Source organism: Capsicum annuum, chromosome 1, assembly GCF_002878395.1.
Source record: "Capsicum annuum cultivar UCD-10X-F1 chromosome 1, UCD10Xv1.1, whole genome shotgun sequence".
Taxonomy (NCBI): Eukaryota; Viridiplantae; Streptophyta; class Magnoliopsida; order Solanales; family Solanaceae; genus Capsicum; species Capsicum annuum.
Genome location: NC_061111.1, coordinates 248,662,618 through 248,687,134, shown reverse-complemented (window position 1 = coordinate 248,687,134; position 24,517 = coordinate 248,662,618). Strand labels below are relative to the sequence as shown.

The 24,517-nt window shown below is 36.2% G+C and overlaps 2 protein-coding genes across 8 annotated transcripts; both read left to right on the top strand.

Moving 5' to 3' along the window:
* Window positions 1-10,353: 10,353 nt before the first annotated feature.
* On the top strand, window positions 10,354-12,389 carry LOC107862793 (methanol O-anthraniloyltransferase). Its single transcript, XM_016708453.2, has 2 exons — window positions 10,354-10,879; window positions 11,427-12,389. Exons 1-2 carry the CDS (start codon window positions 10,454-10,456, stop codon window positions 12,330-12,332), a joined length of 1,332 nt encoding a protein of 443 aa, XP_016563939.2. The 5' UTR covers window positions 10,354-10,453; the 3' UTR covers window positions 12,333-12,389.
* A 3,189-nt stretch (window positions 12,390-15,578) lies between these two features.
* On the top strand, window positions 15,579-19,748 carry LOC124889482. Of its 7 annotated transcripts, none has more exons than XM_047401335.1 (6): window positions 15,579-15,737; window positions 16,623-16,952; window positions 17,156-17,262; window positions 19,002-19,052; window positions 19,242-19,304; window positions 19,387-19,748. In XM_047401335.1, the coding sequence occupies exons 2-6, from the start codon at window positions 16,946-16,948 to the stop codon at window positions 19,558-19,560; spliced, it is 402 nt and encodes a 133-aa protein (XP_047257291.1). In that variant the 5' UTR covers window positions 15,579-15,737; window positions 16,623-16,945; the 3' UTR covers window positions 19,561-19,748. The 7 variants fall into 7 exon arrangements, 5 of the variants coding, with proteins under 5 accessions (XP_047257291.1, XP_047257288.1, XP_047257286.1 ...); XM_047401332.1 differs by having other exon boundaries at window positions 15,579-15,840; XM_047401330.1 differs by having other exon boundaries at window positions 15,579-16,008.
* The last annotated feature ends 4,769 nt before the right edge of the window (window positions 19,749-24,517 follow it).

Here is a 24,517-nt window from a genome sequence, read left to right as displayed (position 1 = left end):
CCACAATGACCCAAATCGAGTCATGTTGACGATGAGTATGAGGAAAACCCATAAAAAAGTCTATGTTCACTTCTTCCCACTTCTAGGTGGAGATACTGAACTCCTGTATCGAACAACTTGGGTTTCGGTGCTCAATCAAAACCTGTTGGCAAGCAGAGCACTTAGATACAAACTTTGCAATGTCTCTTTTCATCCCACTCCACCAATAGATTTCCTGTAAATCATGATACATCTTAGTGGCCCCTGGATGAATTGAGTATTATGCACTATGCACCTCAGCATGAATTCGTTGTCTCAAATCATATACATAAGGCACACACAATCTACCCTGGCAAGCAACACACCATCTCCCCCTTGGGAGAAAACCTCAACCTTCTAATCTTTGACAGACTCCTTCAACCTAACCAAACTAAAATCCATATCCTTCCTTTCTTTCATTTAGCAAACAAAGAAGATTCTGAACTATTTTGCACCCACATACTACCCTCAGCTAAATCAACCAAACGGACACCTAGTCTGGCAAGTTGTCGAACTTCCTGAACTAGCTTCTTCTTATCATTTTCAACCTGAGCAATGCTGCCCATGGACAACCTGCTGAGGGCATCTGCCGCTACATTAGCCTTTCCCGAATGATAAAAAACATTTATGTCGTAGGCTATGACCTTAACTCTCTACATAAAAACACAACCCAAACCAACTCTGAAAGTATCATAATAAACAATAAACCCATCTAAACCATCTGGCAAGGTCAAAACTGGAGCTTAAGTGAGTCGAGTCTTCAACTCTTGAAAAATCTTCTCACAAGAATCTGAGCATTAGAACTTGACTTTCTTCTAAGTCAATCTGGATATGGGGATGCAATAGATGAAAACATATCAACAAATTATCGGTAATATCTAGCCAAACCTAAGAAACTCCTAATATCTGATGGAGAGATAGGTCTAGTCTATTTTCTTACTGCTTTGGCCTTTTGAGGGTCAACTCTAATGCCATTACTGGAAACAATGTGACCAAGAAAAGCTACTGACCTTAGCCAAAATTCGCACTTTTTGAATTTGGCGAACAACCGATGGCTTTTAGAGTCTTTAATACTATTTTGAGGTGGTCTGAATGATTATTTTCGGTATGAGAATAGACAAGAATGTCATCAATGAAGACTATGAAGAACATATCCAAGTAATGCTTGAACACTCAGTTCATCAAGTCCATAAAGGCTGTTGGGGAATTTGTGAGACCAAAGGACATGACTAGAAACTCAAAGTGACCATACCGGGTTTGGAAAACTATTTTTAGAATGTCACATCTCTTACTCTGAGATGATGATAGATGGATCTGAGGTCTATATTAGAAAAGTAACTGGCACCCTAAAGTTTGTCAAACAAATCATTGATCCTCGGAAGTGGGTATTTATTCTTGATTGTGACTTTGTTCAACTGATGGTAGTTGATGTACATCTTAAGAGAATTGTCTTTCTTGCGCACGAATAGTACTGGTGCACCCTAATGAGGAAACACTGGGCCTAATGAATCCCTTATCTAAGAGGTCCTTCAACTGGTCTTTCAACTCTTTGAGTTCGGCTGGAGCCATTCTGTATTGCGAAATAAAAATAGGTTGAGTATCCAGAAGAAGGTCTATCACAAAGTCAATTTTCCTTTCCGGTGGGACTCCGAGAAGGTTTGTAGGGACCACATCTAAAAATTCCCTTAGTACTAGAACTGGCTCAAGATTGGGAGTTTCGGAACTAGAGTCTTTGACTCACACACAAGATGATAGACACACCCCTTGGATATTATTTTTCTTGTTCTAAGGTTTGAAACAAGTTAGCCCCTAGGCGCTGTGGTACTCCCCCTCCACTCAAAGATTGGTTCATTCAAAAACTAAAAATGAACAACTCTATTTCTATAATCAACTGAAGAATAGCATGAATGGATCCAATCCATGCTGAGAATGACATCAAAATCAGTCATTTATAACTCTGCAAAATCAACTAAAGTTACTTTTTGGGATATCATGACTGGATAATTCCTGTATACCTGCCTGGCTACAATGGAGACACCTACAGGGGTGGATACTGAGAAAGGCTCTGTTAAAACCTTAGTCTTTGATACCATGATTATAACACCCCAGGAGTACAGCCTGGATGCTACATGGTGCTTGCGGTCCCATGATACCACAAGCTAACCCATGAGCCATTACCTGCTATGAGCACTGAATAAAACTGATAAATAACATATGCGGTATTTCAATTGGAATGCCAAAAGGTTTTAAAAATTGTAAGCAATACTAAATAATGGTTTAAAATATTTGAAAACAAACTGGCAATACTAATAAAATGTCTGGTAATCACAACTGAAAACTGACCAACAGTATGTACTAGTCTGAAAGCCTCTAACTGTCTAAAAGTGGAGTTGATGGGATAAACCCCCAAATAAATACAACTAAATAACAACCTAAAATACCGACATAACAGAATATAAGATAACTTGTCCTCAAAGTAAGAGGACTCACCACGGCTGCTACTGCTGATGCACTGGAAAGTCTAAGGATGATCGAGAATCTGAGCATCTGAACCTACGATATAAGACATCATAGCGCAAGAAACAAATATGCGGTCAGTACTTTTTAATGTACTGGTATGCTAAATAGGTTTAGGCTGATATGCATGGATTCATATTCATGAGTATTAACTAACTGAATGTATACCATGAGATACTGAGTGTAAGTGCATGAAAACTGTAATGATTGAGAATGCATGACCACAAAAAAAGCAAGTACTGAAGTAGTCTATAAACTGAGTTACTGAAGCCTGATATTTAAATGACTGGTAACTATATGCTATGGTCAAGCAAGACTGAACTGAATTCTAAACTAAGTGCTAAAACTAAAACTGTAGGAGTTTTCATCAAACTAACATGCCCCAATATAAACTGATTGGGGTCCAACCTGTAACCCTAGTTAGAAGAGTGTTAGTACTCTGCCACAGGTTACTAACAATGGCTGGGTCAACCCTAATCTGGCAGGAAGACTTATAAGATATAAATATGTATGTCAACCCTATACTGGTAGGAAAATATATTACCCTACATTGGCTACGTAGTTCTGTAACTTAGGGATTGCTACTAAGGGTCACACTCTAAATTGGTAGGAAAGCCCCCATCCTTGGGTACACTTAGTTTTGAATCCTACTCCCAACTGAACCGACACTGAGCACTAAACTGGACTAGGCTTGACTAAGTTAATATTGACCATGTTAACTGACTAAGTACTACTACTCATGATTTGATTGGGACCTTTTTATGTCTATTATAGACTAGTTAAGCAGCTAGATTTTAGGTATCAAAAACTCCTAAGACTCGATATCATTGACAATACAACTATTCCACACATTTTAAAGAATAATAAATAGTCACAATTCAACTTTCACCTATTTAGTCATTTTATCAAACACTTGGAAGGTATAACCTAGTACATAAGAATGGTCAATATGCTAACATATCATGACTTTAACATTTAACTCACAATTTAGGGGATTCAACATGATACTTACAACAACAAACATACACATTAGTTTATTTCACATGAAATTCAAATATTCATAACTTGTAATTCAAATTACAACACATACATGGACATAATATGATCTAAATCAAGAAAACTCATAACCCAAGCTTAAAAAAAGGGTTCTTTAACTCCAAGGATGGAAAGAACCCAAGGATCAACACTTAAGATACCTCAATTGACGAATTCTTTGAAGTTGTTAAGGGATTTCATAAAAAATGAACTTGAAACTTGAGGGGCTAGGGTTTTCATTATTGAAAGGGAATGTTTAGGATTTTGAGTGAAATATGAATTTAGGGGAAAAATATTTTTTTGGACTCAAATCCCATGTTATGGACCACTTGGTTAAGGGAAAAAGACTCAAATACCCCTAATGACATGGATTTAAAATACTGAATGGGCCACCCATCACGGTGTGACCCCTAGTTGGGTCAATCATCCATCGTGGTGCGACCCCTGGCTGGGTTAAACAGCCATCGTGGCACGATCCTAAGCCTGGGTTAATTGGCCTTCGCAGCGCAGCCCTATCGCGACCCCCTACTATTTCAAACATCTAAACTTACACTTTTGCTGGTCCAAAAAATCTAAGACTCACCCGAGATGGCCTATAAGTTTCTGTAATGCCCCGAGTCTATGCCCCGAACGCTACACAGTGCTCATATTCCCGAAGAACCATAAACTAACCCATGATTGGTACCTATTGCAATAACTGTGTAATAAATACTGTAGTAATCATGGAATTTAGGTGAAAACTTACCATAAGGTTCAAATATGAAATAAACACTGAGTATGGTATCACAATACAAAAAATGAACATCAATACAGAAATCTGAACAACTTTCTGCAAATACTCTAGTCTGAAAAAGCCTCTAAACTGTATGATCTATGGATTTGACGGGACAAGCCCCCAACTAACTCAACCTACTAAAAATAAACTAAAATGCTGAAAACAATCATGCCCTTAGACTATAAGGACTCACCACTAACTCTGTCTGCTGAGAATCTAAAACTGCTAAGGGTGCTCTAGAGCCCGTGCGTCTGAACCTATAATATAAGACATCATAGCGCAAAAGAAAAGCATGTGTCAGTACTTTGAATGTGATGGTACGCTCAGTGAGTTAGGCCGAATGCATGGGTTCATATGCATGAACAATACTGACTGAATGACATAAATATATCTAAATGAGAGTACATGCATGAATACGTAAACTGTTACTGAGATCATGGTAACACTGAATACTGAGTCTAAATACTAAAACTGATTTACGGATATTTGAATGACTGTATCTGACAGTCCTGATTCTGTATAACTATACTGAGTCCCATACTGTATTAAATGACTATATCTGATAGCCCTGAATCTGTAGAACTAAACTGAGTTCTATTCTGAGGCTGAATCTAGAATTGAGATTGTGGGAGGTAATCATCTAATCGACATGCCCATTTTTAAATATATTGGGGTCCAACTTGTGACCCAAGTTGGAAGGGTGTCAATACCATGCCACGGGTAGAGACAAACTGTGAGTTAACCCTCTCTAACAGAAAGATCTTTCGTCAACCCTCGTTGGTAGGATAACTCGAATGAGATATATCAACCCTCATAAAATCTGATATAAAGATATCTCAACCTACACTGACTATGTAGTTCTGTAACACAGGGATTGCTACTAAGGCCAAACCCCCTGCTTGCAGGATTTCCCCCATCCCTGGGTTCGCTTGGTGCTGAATCCTACTCCCAATTAAATAGACACTGAATTGATTTCTATTCTGTACCAAGCTAGGCTGAACTGTTACTGATATTACTATTTGATTGAACTGAACTGAGTTCAGCGGATTTCATGGAATAACGGAATACTACTGAGTTCTGTTAGATAACTAAGTTTACTGAGGTCTAAACTGAATACTGAACTAGCCTGGACTAATACTGGGTCTACTGCGTTTTCCTGAGTTCTGTAATTGACTAAGAGTACTAGGATCATGACGTGACTGAGATTATTCTATAACTAACACTGGCTCTAGGCAAACAACTAAATTTTTGGGTATTAAACACCCCAGGACTCGATAGTATGAAAATAAAGCATCACATGATCTTGCTTAGCATAAACATGCACATTGAATTCATAATGTATCTATAGATACATCTTATCAAACACTTGCATGGTATAACTTGCAATTAAGATAGCGTGACATGATTTATTTGCCTTACTAGTTCACATGAACAATTCATCAAGCAATTGGTGTGCATAATATGCACTTCATAAGTAAGCATCAAGATTTACTTCAAATTTCACAATTTCAAGGGGTTTAATATGGATTCATACAAATCTATACACATAGTAATCAATTCCATATGAAACGTATCATAATTCATGGAATAGAAATCTAACTCACATACTAATCATGAATACAATTTAATTTCAATTGCGGAAATCGTGAATTCAAACTACTTGAATTTTAAAAGAGATTCTTGGAATCCAAGGGTGGAAGGAACCCTTGGATGAACACTTCACATACCTTAGTTGGTTAATTCTTGAAAATTAATGGTAGAATCTGAAGCCTTGAATTTGAATTCAATTCACCTAGGGTTTTGTTCTTGAGCAATTTGTGAAAGAATAAATTTCATGTTATGGGGGCTGAAGGACATGGGAAAAAGACTTAATTAACCCTAAGGATGCAGCTTTTTAATGACTGAAAATTATGTTATCAATGCGCAGACCAACGCACCACGTTATTATCATTGATGCGATAGCCAACGCGCCACATCGAGTCCGCATGGACTCACTGCAATTTGATGCTGGGAGCTAGGGAAAATATTTATCAATTCGATAGTCAAAGCGCCGTGTCAAGATCGTGTTGACTTACTGGTTTGGGACTCCAAAGGTGCCTCAAACGAAGTCCAAAAAAATTAAAACTTATCCAGAAACACCTACGAACATTTTTTATCATGAAACAACCTAAAGATCGATACTTTAAGTTCATAAGGGTCGTGGAATTAGATTACCAACTTTTGATGGCTTAAACAACACTAAGTCTGAATACTTAGCTAGAATTTTCTAAGTTTGGGACCCCTTTACAAGCTTAAAGTACTGAATTAAGCTAAGAATTTTGTGGGGTTTTATATTATCTACCCTTTGGGAACATTCATCCTCGAATGAGACTGGCTAAGCTCAGAATACTGGTAGACTAAACTTACTTACTGAACATGTACATCTAAAACATGATTATCTAATTGACATTACTGACATACTAAATTTCATACTGAACATGCATAGCTGATGCATGAGTACATGACTGAGTTGATTCATAAATGCATGACTGGGATTACTGATAAGCTGAGTTTCTCATATGGGACATGCATATCTGATGCATGAATACATGACTGAACTGACTTATAAACATATGACTGAATATGTAATGGTAACTTATACCATGTTTGTAATGGAAATTTAAGCATAAAACTGAATAAGCTTAAGGAAAACTATTACCTTGAGCTGAATCTGAGTTTGTAGAGAAAAGATGAGGATACTTGGTCCGCATATCTGCTTCAGCTTTTCAAGTAGATCCCTCAACAGACTGATTCTGCCAAATAACTTTGACTAGAGGGACTTCTTTACTCCTCAGTCTGTGAATCTGATAGTTAAGGATTTCAATTGAAATCTCTTCGTAAGAGAGGTTGTTCTGAACAACTATGTCCTCTATGGGGACTACGGCTGATAGGTCACCTATGCCTTTCTTTAGCAAGGAGACATGAAACACTGGATGGACTGAAGATAGATCTGAAGACAACTCAAGCTTGTAAGCTACCTTTCCTAAATGGAGGTAAGGACTGATATATCGGGGACTAAGTTTTCCCTTCTTTCCAAACCGCTTTATTCCTCTCATAGGAGAGATTTTCAAGTACATAAAATCATGAATCTCAAACTACAGATCTTTTCAGTGCACATCTGTGTATGATTTCTATCGGCTCTGAGCTACCTTAAGCCTTTCCCTGATCGACTGAAATTTCTCTAAGGCATCATATAGAAAGTCAGTCCCTACCACTATGGCCTTACCCACTTCAAACCAACCAATGAGAGATCTACACCTTCTTCCATAAGTACCTCAAACGGAGTCATCTGAATACTGGAATGATAACTGTTGTTATATGCAAATTCAATCAAAGAAAAGTGGTCATCCCAACTACCCTTAAAGTCTATCGCATACGCTCGCAGCATATCCTCTAAAATCTGAATGGTCCTTTCTGGTTGACCATCTGTCCGATGATGAAAGGTTGTACTGAGGTGAATTCGAGTACCAAGATCCTTTTGGAATGCTTTCCAAAAATGAGAGGTGAACTGGGTACCTCTATCTAAGATGATGGACAACGAAACACCGTCCAATCTGACCAACTCCCTGATATAGAGTTTTGTATAATCCTTGACTGAGTAAGAGGTATGGATTGGTAGAAAATGAGCTAATTTGGTCATTCTATCTATAATGACCCAAATTAAATCATGCTGACGACGAGTACTAGGCAAACCCACCACAAAGTCCATGTTCACTTCTTTCCATTTCCAGGTGGGAATACCGAACTCTTGCATGGACCCACTAGGCTTCTAATGTTTAATCTTAACCTGCTGACATGTTGAGCACTTAGCCATAAACTCTGCGATATCTTTCTTCATCCCACTCCACCAATAGATCTCCCACAAATCACGGTATATCTTAGTGGCCCCTGGATGAATAGAGTAGCACACACCATGCACTTCTGCAATTTAAAACTTGACACTGCATCCATCCCATTTTAGTTAGTCATCTTATTAAAAATAAATGTCTTATATCAGTTGGCTACTTATTAAATCAAGATTGAATTAATTATTTTTTTTCATTTTACCCTTACAATGAATAGTATACATTAAATGAGAACAATTAAACTATTCTCTTCATTCAAAAAGAATGACATGCTTTTCTTTTTAGTGTGCTGCATAAAGAATGACCCTTTTCTTTTTTACAATATTTCAATTTCAATTTACATATGACATATGACATATTTAAAACCACAAAATTAAAAGGTACCATGATACATTTGACATAATTTTAATTTAAGATCGTAAAATTTAAAATCTTCTTTATTTTCTTAAAATTCATATCAAATTAAATAGATTATTCTTTTTGAAACGGAGGGAGTATCAAATTTAAGAAGTATAAGATCATTAATAAGTTAGGTGCATAATTAATAATGCATATCAAATTTAGTATGGTTTTTGGTATTTTGCCAAATTACTAATGTATGTATATAAATTTATACTCCATTCCCATGCCTCAATTTAATAATGTGGCTGCATTTGATAGAGATGCAGCCTAAATTTTTAGTAGTTTATACGTTTGGGATTGCAGTTCTTTTAATAGTTTGTTGAATTTTATATATATTATTTATATACTTAAATAATTTTTTTGAATACAAGTATAGTATTTAAGTTAAAATTACTAGGTTCTCCAGTTTAATGAAGTTAGGTCACAATGAGTTCTCAAGTTCAATTTTTAATAGAGACAAACATTAGTTGATATCTGATACCTGTTGTTGGTGGGTTGGTGGACAAAGTTATCTGATACCTGTTACTGATGGGAGGTGATAGGTTATCAGCATCACGATTATCAAAAGAAAAAAACTTGGTTCAACGAAATTCGTAACTCTAGTAATGCCTCTGTGTCAGGTGTTTGACCGTAGACTATGAGAAAAAAAAAATTCTTGAAACCTATCATCTAACATATGCAATAGACATTTATATGATATTATAATTCAACTCATTAAAAATAAATAAAAAATTTAAATTTAAATTATTTTTAAATAAAAAAAATATGACATTTTTGAAAGCAAATTAAAAAGGAAAGTATGACTCATAGACAAAAAATTAAGAGATCAATTATGCATTAAAATGGGCTAATCTCAGGCCGATGCGAACCAAATCAAAATTAGCTACAATTCGTTGAACCTTAAGCTGTCTACGTAATGTTGTTTTAGCTTATGGAGCTAACTACTATTGGTTGCTCTATTTGCTTAATTTTGGTGCAAGCCTATCTAGCTTCATCAATCGAATCTTCAGAATTTGATTATAATTTCGTCGAGACAAATCATATAGATTATTAGGCTAATTTTATCGTTCTGAAAAGTTCATCTTACTACGTTATTGTCATTAGTTACCTTTCAATTGTACTTTGGTTAAAGTTCTTCTGAGTCTACTGAAAACAAGCTCTTAACCTCATAGGGACGTATGGGATAAGATTTATATACATTTCGCACTCTCCACACATCACGTGTGAGATACACTGAATTTATTATTATTTGTGAACTTCATAACATGTTATTTTCTATATGTTTTGTATTTAAATATTAATTTTTTTTATTTAATTACTAATTTTCCTAGTACATGAATTTTGAACACAAGATTGTTAAATGAAAAAGAAAGATGTTTCCTCCGTTCATCTTTACTTGTTCATTTTTTTATTGACACACAGAAAAAAACAGTAAATGAAATGGGTAATTTTACCGTATTAGCCTTTGAATATAATAAATTTAATGCTTTAATAAATGTGTAAGATAATGAATTATATTTGATGTTTAGAATAAAATTGATGAAAATAGGTAAATTTATTCATTAATTTTATAAACTTAATAAGTATTATTAAATATTCCAAAATAGAAAAATAGACAAGTAAAAATAAATCGAGAAAATATAATATTACCTTTGGTCTACTTGTGTGGGACATTGTGGTGGCTAGAAATTAATTACTAGCTGGGGTCCTTCTTGATGCATTGGGACTCTATAAATCAAACTCCAAATGTTTACCAAGAAAACATTATCTTTTCTTGAGCTACTATTTCTTCTCTCAATTAGCACGTCGTTTGACACACACGATGACAATTTCAATAAAACGTCACAAGCCAAAATTAGTAGTTCCATCAATAGTAACACCTCGTGAGACAAAACATCTTTCTGACATAGATGATCAAGGGAGTGCCCGTTTTCAAATTCCCATATTAATGTTTTATAAATATAATTCTCTAATGGAAGGCAAAGATCCTGCAAAATTAATTAAAGATGGATTGTCTAAGACATTATCGTTTTACTATCCATTAGCTGGTAGGCTTATTGAAGGACCTAATAGAAAGCTTATGGTGAATTGCAATAGTGAAGGAGTCTTGTTTGTTGAAGCTGATGCTAATGTGGAGCTTGAGAAATTAGGTGACTCCATCAAACCACCATGTCCATACCTGGATTTACTACTTCACAATGTTCCTGGTTCTGATGGGATCATTGGTTGCCCTCTTTTGTTAGTTCAGGTAAATAATATTCAAAATATTCTTCTTTATTTTTTTATTTTTTTTAAATCAAGGTACTTAGTAGATAAAGGGAAATGAAGAAAATGGAGTCAACCTACACCTATATATATATATTCTCTCTCGTAGAGTCAGAAATTTCAATATTGATTCAAAAATAAAAAAAACTTTTAGGAAACTACACAATATAAGATTTCAATTTATGGCCTAAACCACTTTTTGAATGCTTCTTTACTATTCAATTTTAAACCTTCCTTATCTCAAGGTGATTAAAATATATACATACATATATATAAACAAAATATAATTATCCTCTTCGCAAATGCAATTATGGGATGATGAAAATTTCATTGAGACCCGTTGATGGAATTAAGGGGTACTTATATATTATTCCTTTTAAGATATATACACCAAAAGTATAAGGACTTTTATAAAGCAGGCAACCTTTCTTATTATTTCCAAGTTACTTATCCTACTCTTATTATAAATATTTACTTGTAGCTATTTTCTTATAAACAGTTTCTTAAGCTAATACACCTTTTATGTATAGGTGACTCGTTTTAGTTGTGGTGGATTCGCTGTTGGTTTAAGATTTAATCACACAATGATGGATGGCTATGGCTTAAATATATTTCTAAATGCGTTAAGTGAATTAATTCAAGGCGCTTCTGCACCTTCTATCTTACCTGTATGGGAAAGGCATCTTCTAAGTGCAAGATCACTACCAAACATTACATGTACTCACCATGAGTTTGATGAGCAAATCGAATCAAAAATTGCATGGGAATCCATGGAAGACAAGTTGATACAAAAATCATTTTTCTTTGGCAAAAAGGAGATGGAAGCTATTAAAAATCAAGTTTCTCCAAATTGTGAAAGTACAAAATTTGAGTTATTGATGGCGTTTTTATGGAAATGCCGTACAATTGCACTTGGTCTAAACTCTGAAGAAATTGTTCGTTTAACATACCTTATTAACATACGTGGAAAGTTGCAAAAATTTGAATTGCCAGCCGGATATTATGGAAATGCATTCGTTACTCCAACTGCAGTATCAAAAGCAGGATTATTATGTTCAAATTCACTAACATATGCAGTTGAATTGGTCAAGAAAGTTAAAGATCATATGAATGAAGAATACATTAAATCACTGATTGATTTAATGGCTATTAAAGGAAGACCAGAATTGACAAAATCTTGGAATTTTATTGTCTCAGATAATAGATATATTGGATTAGATGAAGTTGGTTTTGGATGGGGAAGACCCATTTTTGGAGGAGTTGCAAAAGCTATATCTTTCATTAGTTTTGGTGTACCTGTCAAAAATGATAAGGGAGACAAAGGTATTTTGATAGCTATAAGTTTACCTCCCATGGCAATGAAAAAATTTGAAGAGGTTGTGTACAAGGTAACTTCAAAAAATGTGGAAGGAGTTGACATAATTTCAAAGATGTAAAAGTTTGTTTTGTTTTGGGAGTGTCTAAATCAAAATTACGAAGATTGTAATATTCCATACTTTTCCTATTAGAAATTACTTTTCGCTATGTATGTTATGTATAATTTAGATATATGTTTTATGTTTGGCTGGATGATATTTATGAAATGAAGGAAGCTTTTTGAAATATCAAAGAGAATTGATTCCAACAACTTTCTTTGAGAATTGTATGCTTGTTCATCATCTTGGGAATTAAATATATTCATTAGCACATATATATAGATATATATTTAAGGATGATGAAATCAAGTTATCTAAGAGGGATTATGATATGATCTTTATATTAAAGTAATCGTTTGCACCTCAAACTATACATGAAAAGTTTAGGACATACTCAAACTATTATAGTGACCTATTACACACCTATGCTATATAAAAGTGAAACTATTACCTCTTCGCGATACCTACGCCTAAGTTTAATGAGTGGAGTGTACTCCACTCGTCCTGTGGTGCTGCCACATGCTTAATTTAATTTTTCTATTTAATTAATAGACCCTTAAATAAACCTAACCCGACCCAACTAATTTAACTCAATTCTAACACAACCCAATTCAATTATTTCACCCTACCTGGTCCATTCGGGTAGACTATGAATGGAAAGAAAAAACCCAATGTGAAGAGCATCAATACGAATCAAAATTGAAACTTCATCTCTTTTTTCTTTTCATATTTTTAGCAAATTTCAACCCGATAGAAGAGATATAAACATAATTTTTCTGTGTTTTTTATTGTTGACAATCAAAAATCATTTATCTCTTTTCATTTCAAGTTACGATTGTTTTTTTTTTTTTTTAGCATCAAAAGGAAACATCAATTTTCAATTAAAAGACATTAAAGCACAGACAAACTGCATTCAGCACATAATGCACTAATTGAATAGCGAAAATTGATGATCAAACTTAGACAAAAATTCATTGTCATGTTAACTATTATCTAATCAAATACTGAATCACCACCATGCCAATTTCGTTCTTCTCATTGCCATTAACTTCCACAGTGTTGTCAATGACCAAATTCATGAACCGATCAAATCCATGAAGAGTTCCAGTGACTAAGCGGTTGGCATTCAAATTGATTTGAAGCTGCTTGTCCATATATTTTTTGAGATTCGGAGGTTGACCCGACCTGCTCATCCTTGCTATCTACTATTTCTGCTTCTTTTTTCTGCGCAGTTGCAATTACAATTGTTACGAGTTGATTCGGTTGATTTCAATGGAGGTGGTACGAAAACAAGCTTTAAGTGAGGTTGAACAAACACTTGAAGAAAGGAATATTTATCAAAATTTTAACAAAATTAAGACAAAAGAACTATATTTTCTCGCAATATGGCAAGAAATCAAACGATCAAAAAGATTTAGTTACCAATTCTTCAAACAAATAATCTTAAATTTCGATTTTGAATGACAAATTTGGGGATTAGGGTTCTTTAGTTTGGAGCCCTAAATTGTTGAAATGGAGGATATTGTTGAATATAACTATTGGACATTATAATTTAATATTTTTTAATGTTTTCAAACTTTTATTTTTGAGTTTCAAAAGGCTGGATGCGCCTATATTGAGTGTAAGAAACGTGCCTTAGATTGGGTGTTGCAGGAAGATAATAGTTTCACTTTTATATAATATAGGTGTGTAATAGGTCATTATTAGAATTTAGTTGTATCCTAAACTTTTGATGTATAGCTTGAGATGGAAACAGTGATTTTTCACATTACATTATTAATAAGTATGTTGAGATGGAGCAGTTTTAAGTTGGAAAGTACACATGATTGATAGAATGGTTGTTTGAAACTGATGTAGTCCATTAATATTTGTTATGCTCATCGAACTTCACCAACCAAGTTTTAAAAGGTAAAAAGAATATCTCTAGAGAGATTAGGGGTGTGTTTGGGATGATGGAAAATGTTTTCTTGGAAAATGTTTTCCTCGAAAATATGTTGGTTTTCTACTTATTTTCTTATGTTTGGTTGATGAGTGAAAAATATTTTTTGAAAAATATTTTATGGTGTTTGGTTGGTAAGTAGAGACTATTTTTTAAAAAATATTTTCTTGTAATTTGATTGGTGAGTGAAAAAATATTTTTTTAGAAAATACTACTAACTGTTAACTAGTATATCAGTGTCTCTAGCAACTCAACAATTTGTAAAAACTAATTTAAGCATAACAAATAATATCAATATCGAATACTAAAATATTACAATCACTAAATTTAAGCAACTATTAATTAGCAAATATAGGAGACACTTTTCAATATTTTTTCAGGACAATTTAAGATACTACAATCAATAAAAATATAATGGAATGATAAGCTTATTCAACCTCGTGAAACAAGTTACATCGATGACAAAATGAAATATGTAATTAAAACAAGTAACATAGGTAAGTCTTCCTCTATGCATATGAAAATAACAATACATTCAACAAATATTGGAAATGAAAAAAAATCAGACTTCATTATTTTTTATTTCAAGCAGTGAAAAACTGAAGCACAACACAGTGAAAAATATTTCCGAGTAATGTAAATTTTTGATAAATATAATTTTTTTTTAAGTCATATGAATATCAGCGTTGTTGGGGTGGGGAAGAGGGGTGAGATGGGGTATAAGTCACATTTGTTATTTTCTGAAAAATGACTTCCCTTGGCCCATGAGGAAAATCATTTTCCTTCAAATTGAGGAAAATGAGTTATTGTGGAAAATGTTTTCCAAACATTTTATTGCAACCAAACAAGGAAAAATAGAAAAATATTTTCCAGAAAACATTTTCCATCATACCAAACACACCCTAGAATTCGTAATAATACACGGCACATTAGTTAAGCCTTTAATTTCAATCGCTGAGCTATAGTTCATATTGTGTTAAGGAATTCAAAATTTAATATTTTAAAAAATAAAGACGATTCAATTGACCTCCCTGAAATCCTAGTAGTTATTGTGGTTGGGTGATATGATATTGGTGGCGGTAGTTGGGTGAAGAAGGATGGTGTAGTTGAAAAACAAGCACTGAAGGGGTAAAATAGAGTTAGAAGTGAGGTGCTATGACATGTGACATTCAATTGACAAAGTGTTAGGCCACTTGGGCTTGTTATGATGGAGGGCCCTAATGAAGGAGGGATATTTTTGCATCAATTCGAAAACATTGGTGTGCAGTGGTCTATAATGACGGAGATAAATAAATATTTTCACATAGTATAAGGAGTAATATTTATAAAAGGAAAAAGTGTCAATATTTTCCCCTATTGCTCTTCATTATATTATCAGTTAATAACGTCATAGAAGTGGTTTATATTCGTCTTTTCTCCACTAACCCTATCCATTTTAGCTATAAGGTGAAGATGGTGGTGACTTTGAGTAGTGGTCGAAGAAGAAGGTTGGAGCATTGAGTTGACATGTCATATGTTTAGTGTTGCGCGAACACTACATATAGTCTAGAGGCTAGCCAAACTGTTGAGCCTAGGGCAGACCACAAAGAGGTCCAAGAATTAGACAGCCCAACAATAGATTTCTTTGGAATTCAAATTGAGTAGAAATAAAAAAAGAAGTGTTTGTGGTTTTGAGAAGTTTATATGTAATCCAAAAATGCAGCTAAATTATCACAGGAAGATATGAAAAATATTTTTGTTCCTATATTTTCAAAGAAGGTAGAATATTAAGATATTTTAATGATCTGGAGAAAATGCCAATATGGAGGAATCTTTCCTCCTAAATTGTGTAGCAGTGTAATGTTGTGTTTTTGTCAAGTATGGCACATAAGAATCTTCCTGGACTTCTTGGTGTGAATTACATGTTTCGCTCAACAAATTTCTTTGATAGATTTGTTGGCACTTTTGTTTAAATAATTTAGGATTGAAGTTGCACTTGGAAATTCCAGTGAGATTTGCTCATATCCATTACTTTATCAAGTATGCAACAATTTTGGTGTCCTCTCCTGCTGATAGAATCCCTTTGAGACCCGTAGCCGCCAAAGAATTCTTATTCATATGCCCTATTCTTAAAATCTGTACTTAGATCTAAGGTTTTGCTTTCTTCCCTTTTTCTTAATTGTATTACTTTCTAAAACTACTTTATAGTTAAAAGGATAACCTGAAACGTCATGTAAATGTTTAGAACAGCTAAAAGCTATGTTCTTGGTTTTACTCTCATGAGTAGACTCTAGATTCATTCAGATATAACATTCATCTTATTGATTTTGGGCATCATTGTGGATCATAAGTTATGTTTCTGTAATTTAATCATATTCCTCTATTTCTTTCAGCCCCCCTGGTGTACCTTAATTCTCCTCACAAGAGAGCTCGCTAATCTATGGAATCGCTGCGCCTTGGAAAATATACAGAGATAACTACACTTATTGCCCACTGAAATAATTTTTTGATATTTGGTTATTTCTTTGATATTCTCATTGCAACATCCTTTTACAGTGGTTTAATGATGTCTTCTCAACTAATGTATCTGAAAAGTGCGAGAATATTTTCAGTCGACTATCAGAAAGTATGGATGCAATGTAAGTCTATTTCTGTTATCAACTGATATATCTGACAAGTGCAAGAATGTTCTCAGTCGGCTATCAGAAAAGCATTGATGCAAAGTAAGTTTATTTCTGTTATTACATTCTTCATTGCTTTATCTTGAACTTTGGCATGGGCATCTACTTGCTTTTTGGTTTAGAACTGCAGGAACCATTAGCATCAATTTTGTGAGTATCTATCATTCTACATGTCTGTCACTTGCCTAATATTTTTCCTTATCTCATGAGATGCGCTTAACATATTGTTTCTATTGGGTCTGAAGCATCAAACTTACTGAATCCGGACTATAATGATGGTTACATAGTTTTTGGTGCATTGCTTTATATCCGGGATGACTTCAAATCTGTCGATAAGCATACATGGTTGCAAGTAAGTGATTAACTCTGGTTTACATATTAAATCAATTTGATTATACAAGGTTTTTCTGTTAAAAAAGGGAAGAGTATGATTACTTTATTGGGGATAGTGAAACGTTATATTTACTTCAAACAAAGAGAACAGTATTAAATTGCAAGCTTCCAAAAGATAGTGATCATATAAGGATTCTCCGTAGATAGAATCCTTGGGATTTTTCTAAGTGATGTATAGATTATAAAATCTCAAAGGAAAAAAATTTAACTGAAAAAAATCCTTCAGTTTTAGTTGGGTAATTCTTAGAAAGAATTCCTCCTAGCATGACTTATGGAACTCAGCTGTTTGTCTGAAAAACAAAAACAGTAAAGAACAAGAATTGAAAGATTTTAGTTCTTCCATTCAACAACAGGGTTAAAGAAATTCAATCAAATATATTGTCAAGTGAACCATTCTACACCAAAGCAATAAAATCAAACTTCTTTAATCAATGAAATGAGATAGGCAGAACAAAAAATCAAATGCTGCAAAACCATGAAATAAGAACTCTTGGGAATATCGATAATGAATGTTGTTATAGCTTAGCTTAATATTCATTCTTGGTCAATTGTAACATATTTAATGGAGTCAAGATGTGAAAGAAGGAACAAAAACCAAGAATTCAAAGAAAAAAATTATAGAATAAATAAGGCACTTTTAAGAGCTGAAGATGTTAATACTATGAACTTGTGCCTCCAGAGGTAACTCACACTCATTATGTCTTCATTCTATCACCCATTCCCCGGTGAAGCCGTTGCGCTTCTGCCATATTACTTGTGCAATTTGTTATTGAAACATAATACTTTTGTGATTTTGGTAGTAATTTTATTATTGTTGTGGGTAAAGTTCAGTAGCATACTAGAAATTGAACCCGACAAAATTTAAGATACACAAACATGACTGGTACGAAGGCTCCAATAACACTTAAAAACTACTACTCCAAATAAAAGAGATCAAAGCATTTAGCAAATTGTCGTTAAATTACTTAAGGACTTAACTGTAGCTGGAGCACTGTACAGTAGACCAAAGTTTAAGTGAAGTAAAGCGATGGATCAATTCATTGGTCGAAGCAGTTTGTCTTGAAGCAGAAGAAAACTTTGAACACCCTCCCCCCCTTTTTAAGGTCAGTTTTTTGCTCTTTCCAGTGATGAATAAATAGTCAAAAGAGATAAAAGGGTAGTTGTTTTCTTTCTTTATACAAATAGCTCTTGTACATAATCAGCCAGATCGGAACACTAGAAGGAAGGAAGTAAGAATGTATTTTCATAATTGTATGTACAACATTTTTTCTTTGGTTTTTGAAGAGTTATAGAAAGGGTAATCCAATACACTCAGGTTTTGATTATGCACATATGGGTTGCAGCAGGGTTAGATTACATTAGGTCAATCGGGCAAGCTATTCAGTTTGCATTACATAATTATTTATGGGGTTTGCGCAAGGGTTGGATTACATTAGGTCTATTATACAAGCTATGCAGCTTTTGGTTGCATTTTTATAGCTTGAATACTTGGTGACTTCTCTAGAAACTTGAATATTCAACATGTTGCAGTCCATAACCTGCTTCCAGACCACCAACCAGTCTATGTTAAGCGTAATGACATTATTAAAGCTATTCCTCACTTTTGGTTGACGTCTGTAAGTAATCCAGCCTGATTTTCTTTATGTTTCTGAAATTTTGAAGTGCTTCTCATATATGATTTGTGTCATCTCCCTGCAGTTCTTGAGTCATCCTGTTCTTGGGAAACTTCTAAATGAAGAGGACCATAAGGTTTGATCTAAATTAGAAACTATAACGTAGACAATTATCAAATCTTCCACTACATTTCTTTTCCCAGATTTGACCAATGCTGAAATGGCAATTTGACTCCCAATTCTTATAAAATTTAAGTTCTTCATATAGCTTTTTGGATTCTGAATCTAAATACACAAGTGTCTTTCTTCATTCTATATTTTCAAGTTTCTACGTTCGGTCGAAGTGGAAGACAATAAGGATGTGAAAACAGGTTATACGATCACGTTTGTAAGTTCACCCTCCACACTAAAGTAATGTATCTTCTACAAATCAATGTAGAGCACTGATGATTGTCCTCTTTGTTTTACAGAACTTCAATTCAAATTCTTATTTTGAAAATACAAAGCTTCATGATGATATAACAGTTATAGTGATGTATTTGGATCGCCCTGAAAGGTCCACAAATGCTGGATCGAACATTGTTAAGGGCACGAACAACCCTCTTGACATATACTCCATGAATACATCTTATGTTTCTCCATGAATAGTGTCTAATACATGTACACGGTATATGATTTTGTAAATACTTCGTCTTAGATTTGTAAAGTATTCTTATATACTTTTAGATAACAATCAGAAGGACCAGCCGTGTACGTATATCTTAATGTATATGTACCTTATGTATTGTAGTTTATAGGTTAAGCTGATGAAAAGTGAGCTTGGGCTTTCACTTCTGTTTTTGACTCTTTCCTTGAAAAGCTATATGTTGTCTCCTTATTAAAGCGAGCATCCACATTAATTTGTACCAACCTTTTATAGGTTTATGCCAGAAAACCTTAACAGTAAATACAATTACAAGCCAACACCTATGCAATTAGAGTAAGCACAGAAATAGTTCAAGAACCTTCTATTTAAGCAGAGATCAAAATTTTTACCAAATTGTCGTTTTCGGATTTGTGCATTCAGTATTTCCCTGGTCCTCTCTCATTTGGATGTTTATATGTATCTTAAACAGTATATAATGGTCAACAATCGAAATTGTAAAACACAATTAATAGCGCTTTAGTGTATGTATTTTGCAACTAATATATGTATAAGTGACATGCATAATTGGTTCTCAGGAAATAAAATTAGCATATTCCAAATTATTTCACTGAACTTTTTCAACGTGCAGCCCAACTAGACTAAATCTGTGCGGCGACAATTTTGAAAACTAAGGGCAACATGCCTGTTGATATTAAGTGCTAAATGCTTTTTGTTGTTGTTACTTATTTCAGTATGAGACTGCTGTCATGGGCCTATTTTTAGCCGCGTGCGGACAACTTAACACACTCAATATCGATGCTAAACTCAGTCCTAACCCAGCTCTAAATCAGTCCCCAAGAACGTTTGAACACTCACACAAACACGTAAGCAAAATAGCAAAGGAAGACACTCGATTTGGGAGGCCCAAAGAGCCAATTTTCTTATATATTTCTTGAGTAAAAACAAGTATGTGATATCTGCCCAAGAGGGCCTTACAAGATATATATAATGTCCCTTAGTCAAGGGGTACAATAAATGCTAGTCAACATTTCTACATTTGGCCATACAATCCATGCACTAGTGGAAAGGCCTTTGTCTAGCAACCTGTTTTGCTGTGCAGTTTCTATTCAGCTGCTGGTCAAGGCTCCAAAGCCCCATAAATGTTGATCCGAGCTTGTAATTTGACCTCCCAAAGATGCCCCCACGTTGGCCTTGTCAATAGACGTTGTGGAAGCCCCGTCGGGCTCCGAAATGCACCCGAAATGCTCGAAATCATGCCCAAAACGGGATGAATTTAATGGGTAGTGACGCGGGGTGTCACACTCTCCCCCACCTGATTTGGCGACGACCGCGGTGCCACATAGCTGCAAATATTTGTGGACTTGCTCCTTGAACTGCCACAAGTCCTCATATTTTTCCCACGAAGCCTCCTCGGGCGATTGCCCCTTCCAATGGACTAGGAATTGGGCACTTGAATTGCCCCAACCTTTTCCTCGAACCAATTGATGATCGATTATGTCCTCAATTTTCTTATCCGTGGCAGCGGACGTCATGAAGATTTGGGCCCGACTAGACTTACCCCATTCCACGTCTTCCTTGTCTTTGAAATACGGTTTTAATTTGCTTGCATGGAAGACAAGATAAATCTTTAAATGTGATGGCATGTCCAGCTTATATGAAATTTTGCCAACCTTGGCAACAATCTCGAATGGACCCTCATACTTTCGGATCAAACTTTGATTGACGTTCCTCAACGACTTGAATTGCCTTGGATTGAGCTTGACCATCACTTTGTCTCCAATTCGGTAGTGGACTGGACGACGATTGCGATCAGCGAATTTCTTCATTTTGAGGGTTGCTTTATTAAGATACGACCTTGCTATATCGACTTGTTCCTCCCAAGCCTTTGCCATATGATAAGCACCCGGATTCCTCATTCCGGCGTTAACCGGTAAGGATTATGGAGTGTTTGGTTGCTGCCCCGTTGCAAGTTTGAATGGACTACGACCTGTTGCCTCACTCCGTTGCAAATTGTATTAGAATTGGGTCGTGTCGAGCAACCGTGACCAGTCCCTTTGATTGGCACTAACAAAGTGCCTCAAGTAGCACTCGAGTAACCCATTTACTTGCTCCGTTTGTCCGTCGGTTTGGGGATGGAAGCTGGTTGAAAAGTGCAGCTCCAACCCCAACAAACTGAATAGATCCTTCCAAAATGCTCCAGTGAATCGCGGGTCTCGATCACTAATGATATGCCTAGGCACGCCCCAAAATTTAACTACATCTTTGAGAAACAATCGGGCTACCTCCTTGGCTTTGCAATTCTACGTGGCAGCTGAGAATGTTGCATATTTGAAGAAGCGATCAACGACAACCATGATTGTTCCGCAACCCTCCGAGTTAGGCAAACATGTGATAAAATCCATGGTGACACTGTCCTATGGTTTCTCCGCGGTGGGCAGCGGCTCAAGTAATTCACCGAGTGCCTTGTGTTCCACCTTGTCTTGTTGGCAAACAATGCAAGTACGAACGTATACCTCTATGTCGTCCCTCATGCGAGGCTAATTATAAGCTGCTTCTAACAAAGCCATGGTGCGTTTCGGTCCCGGATGACCAGCCCACGTCGTGTCATGGCCCTCCTTGATCAACACGCGCCTAAGATTTTTCCATCTAGGCACATACACTAGCCTTTCGGTGGTGTATAACAGTCCGTCCTCTTCCCAAAACTTTTGGGTCTTGCCTTTGCGCGCCAAATCAAGAAGTTGTTTGGCAACGAGATCATGTTCCATACCTTCCTTGATGGTATCCAGCACACCACAGATGGTCGTGCTTAATAGTGTCGCCAAAACAGCCTTGCGACTTAATGCATCGGCCACGACGTTCGCCTTTCCCGGTTTATACTCCAATAAGTAATCCAACTCCGTCGAGAAGTCTTGCCATCGAGCCTGCTTCGGCGAGAGTTTCTTTTGTGATTGGAAGTAGCTGGTCGCTACATTATCCGTCTTGACGATGAAATGAGCTCCCAACAAATAATGACCCATGTCCTTAGGCAATGGACGATGGCTGTCATCTCCCTTTCGTGGACTGTGTAGCGCCGCTCCGCATCATTCAATTTTCTACTTTCAAACACTATCGGATGGCCCTCTTGCATTAGGACACCACCAATAGCAAAGTCGGATGCATCCGTTTGCACCTTAAACAGTTTCGTGAAATCCGGTAAAGCCAAAATTGGTTCCTTGATGATAGCTTCCTTGAGGTTGTTGAATGCCTCTTGACACGAACTATTCCACTCCCAAACACGATTCTCCTTTAATAAATCCGTGAGAGGAGCAGCAATATTTGAGTATCTAAGAATAAATCTCTGGTAATAATTAGCAAGTCCAAGGAAGGACCTTAATTCGGGTACTTTCGTTGGAACCTCCCAATCCCAGATCGCCTCAACTTTGTCGCTATCCATTTGAATCTGCCCTTGGCTGATTGTATGGCCCAAGAATTGCACCTTCGGCTGTGCAAAAGTGCACTTCTTCCTTTTGACGCATAACTCGTTTTTCCGCAGCACATTAAACACGATTTGAAGGTGTCTAACATGCTCCTCCATTGAGCTACTATAAACAACAATGTCGTCCAAGTATATGACCACGAATTGATCCAAGTATGGCTAGAAGATCTTGTTCATTAGTGTGCAAAACGTGGCTGGTGCATTGGTCAGTCCAAAAGGCATGACCAGCTACTTATAGGACCCATAACGAGTCACACAAGTCGTCTTAGCTTCATCTCCTTCGGCTATGCGAACTTGATAATAGCCCTTCCTCAAATCCATCTTTGTGAACACTTTGGCTTTCCCCAATCGATCAAACAAATCAGCTATCAAAGGAATGGGATATTTGTTTTTCACCGTGACTTTGTTGAGAGCACGGTAATCAATACACAACCGCAACATCCCTTCCTTCTTATTTTGAAATAAGATCGGAGCTCCAAAGGGTGCCTTAGATGGTCGGATATGACCTGATTCCAGCAGCTCCTTGAGTTGTTTTCTAAGTTCCTCAAGCTCCGGAGGCGACATCCGATACGGGGTCATAGCTGGTGGCTTTGCTCCGGGTACCATCTCGATCTCGTGATCAACTTCCCTTCGTGGAGGTAACCGTTTGGGCAGCTCCTCCGGCATTACATTCTTGTTCTCTTCAAGAACACGTTGGACATATGAGGGCACTAATTCAGCTTCTTGGCAGCCAACGATCTCCGTCAATGTCGCAAGAAAGGTTGGTTCTCCTTTCTTGAAACCTTTAATAAGCTGCATCACCGACAAACGTGTGCCACTTTGAGTGACACGAATAAGTGGAACAATGCAAGAACCACCCACATCACAAATGGCTAGCTGGTTGAGACGTGGCGAAATAAACGCGTTAATCTCATACCAAAAATCCAGCCCCAATACAATATCAAAGACATCCATCGGAACGACCGAAAAATCCATTTCTCCCTTCCAACCTCCCAAGGTGAGACTTACCCGAGGAGCGAGGCCATTGACATTGGTAGGGAAACAATTGACGGTCTTTAACATGGAATCACTGGTCACGAATGCGAGGCCAAGTTCTTTAGCCTTTTCTTCCGTAACAAAGTTATGCGTTGCTCCGGTGTCCACCATAATGCGGACTGCTTGGACATTCACCTCTCCATCAACAAATAATGACTCTCGAGCTATAACGCTATGCTTGTTTACAGCAAGAGCAGCAAGCATCATGTGGTTGAACAAAGCCATGTGGTTGAACAATCCAACGGCATGTCCCTTTCCTTTCTCCGAATTGGCAGCTTGTGCTTCTTGCTCCCCGGAACTCCCGGCTTGCGCACTAGCTTGATCCTTCCGTGTTGCTGCAATCATCGCTCCCAGCTTACTCAACGAAGGACAAGATCTCGCAAAGTGAGATGTATCCCCGCAAAGGTAGCAGACGCTATAGCGGTTAGCTATACCTTTCTTCTTC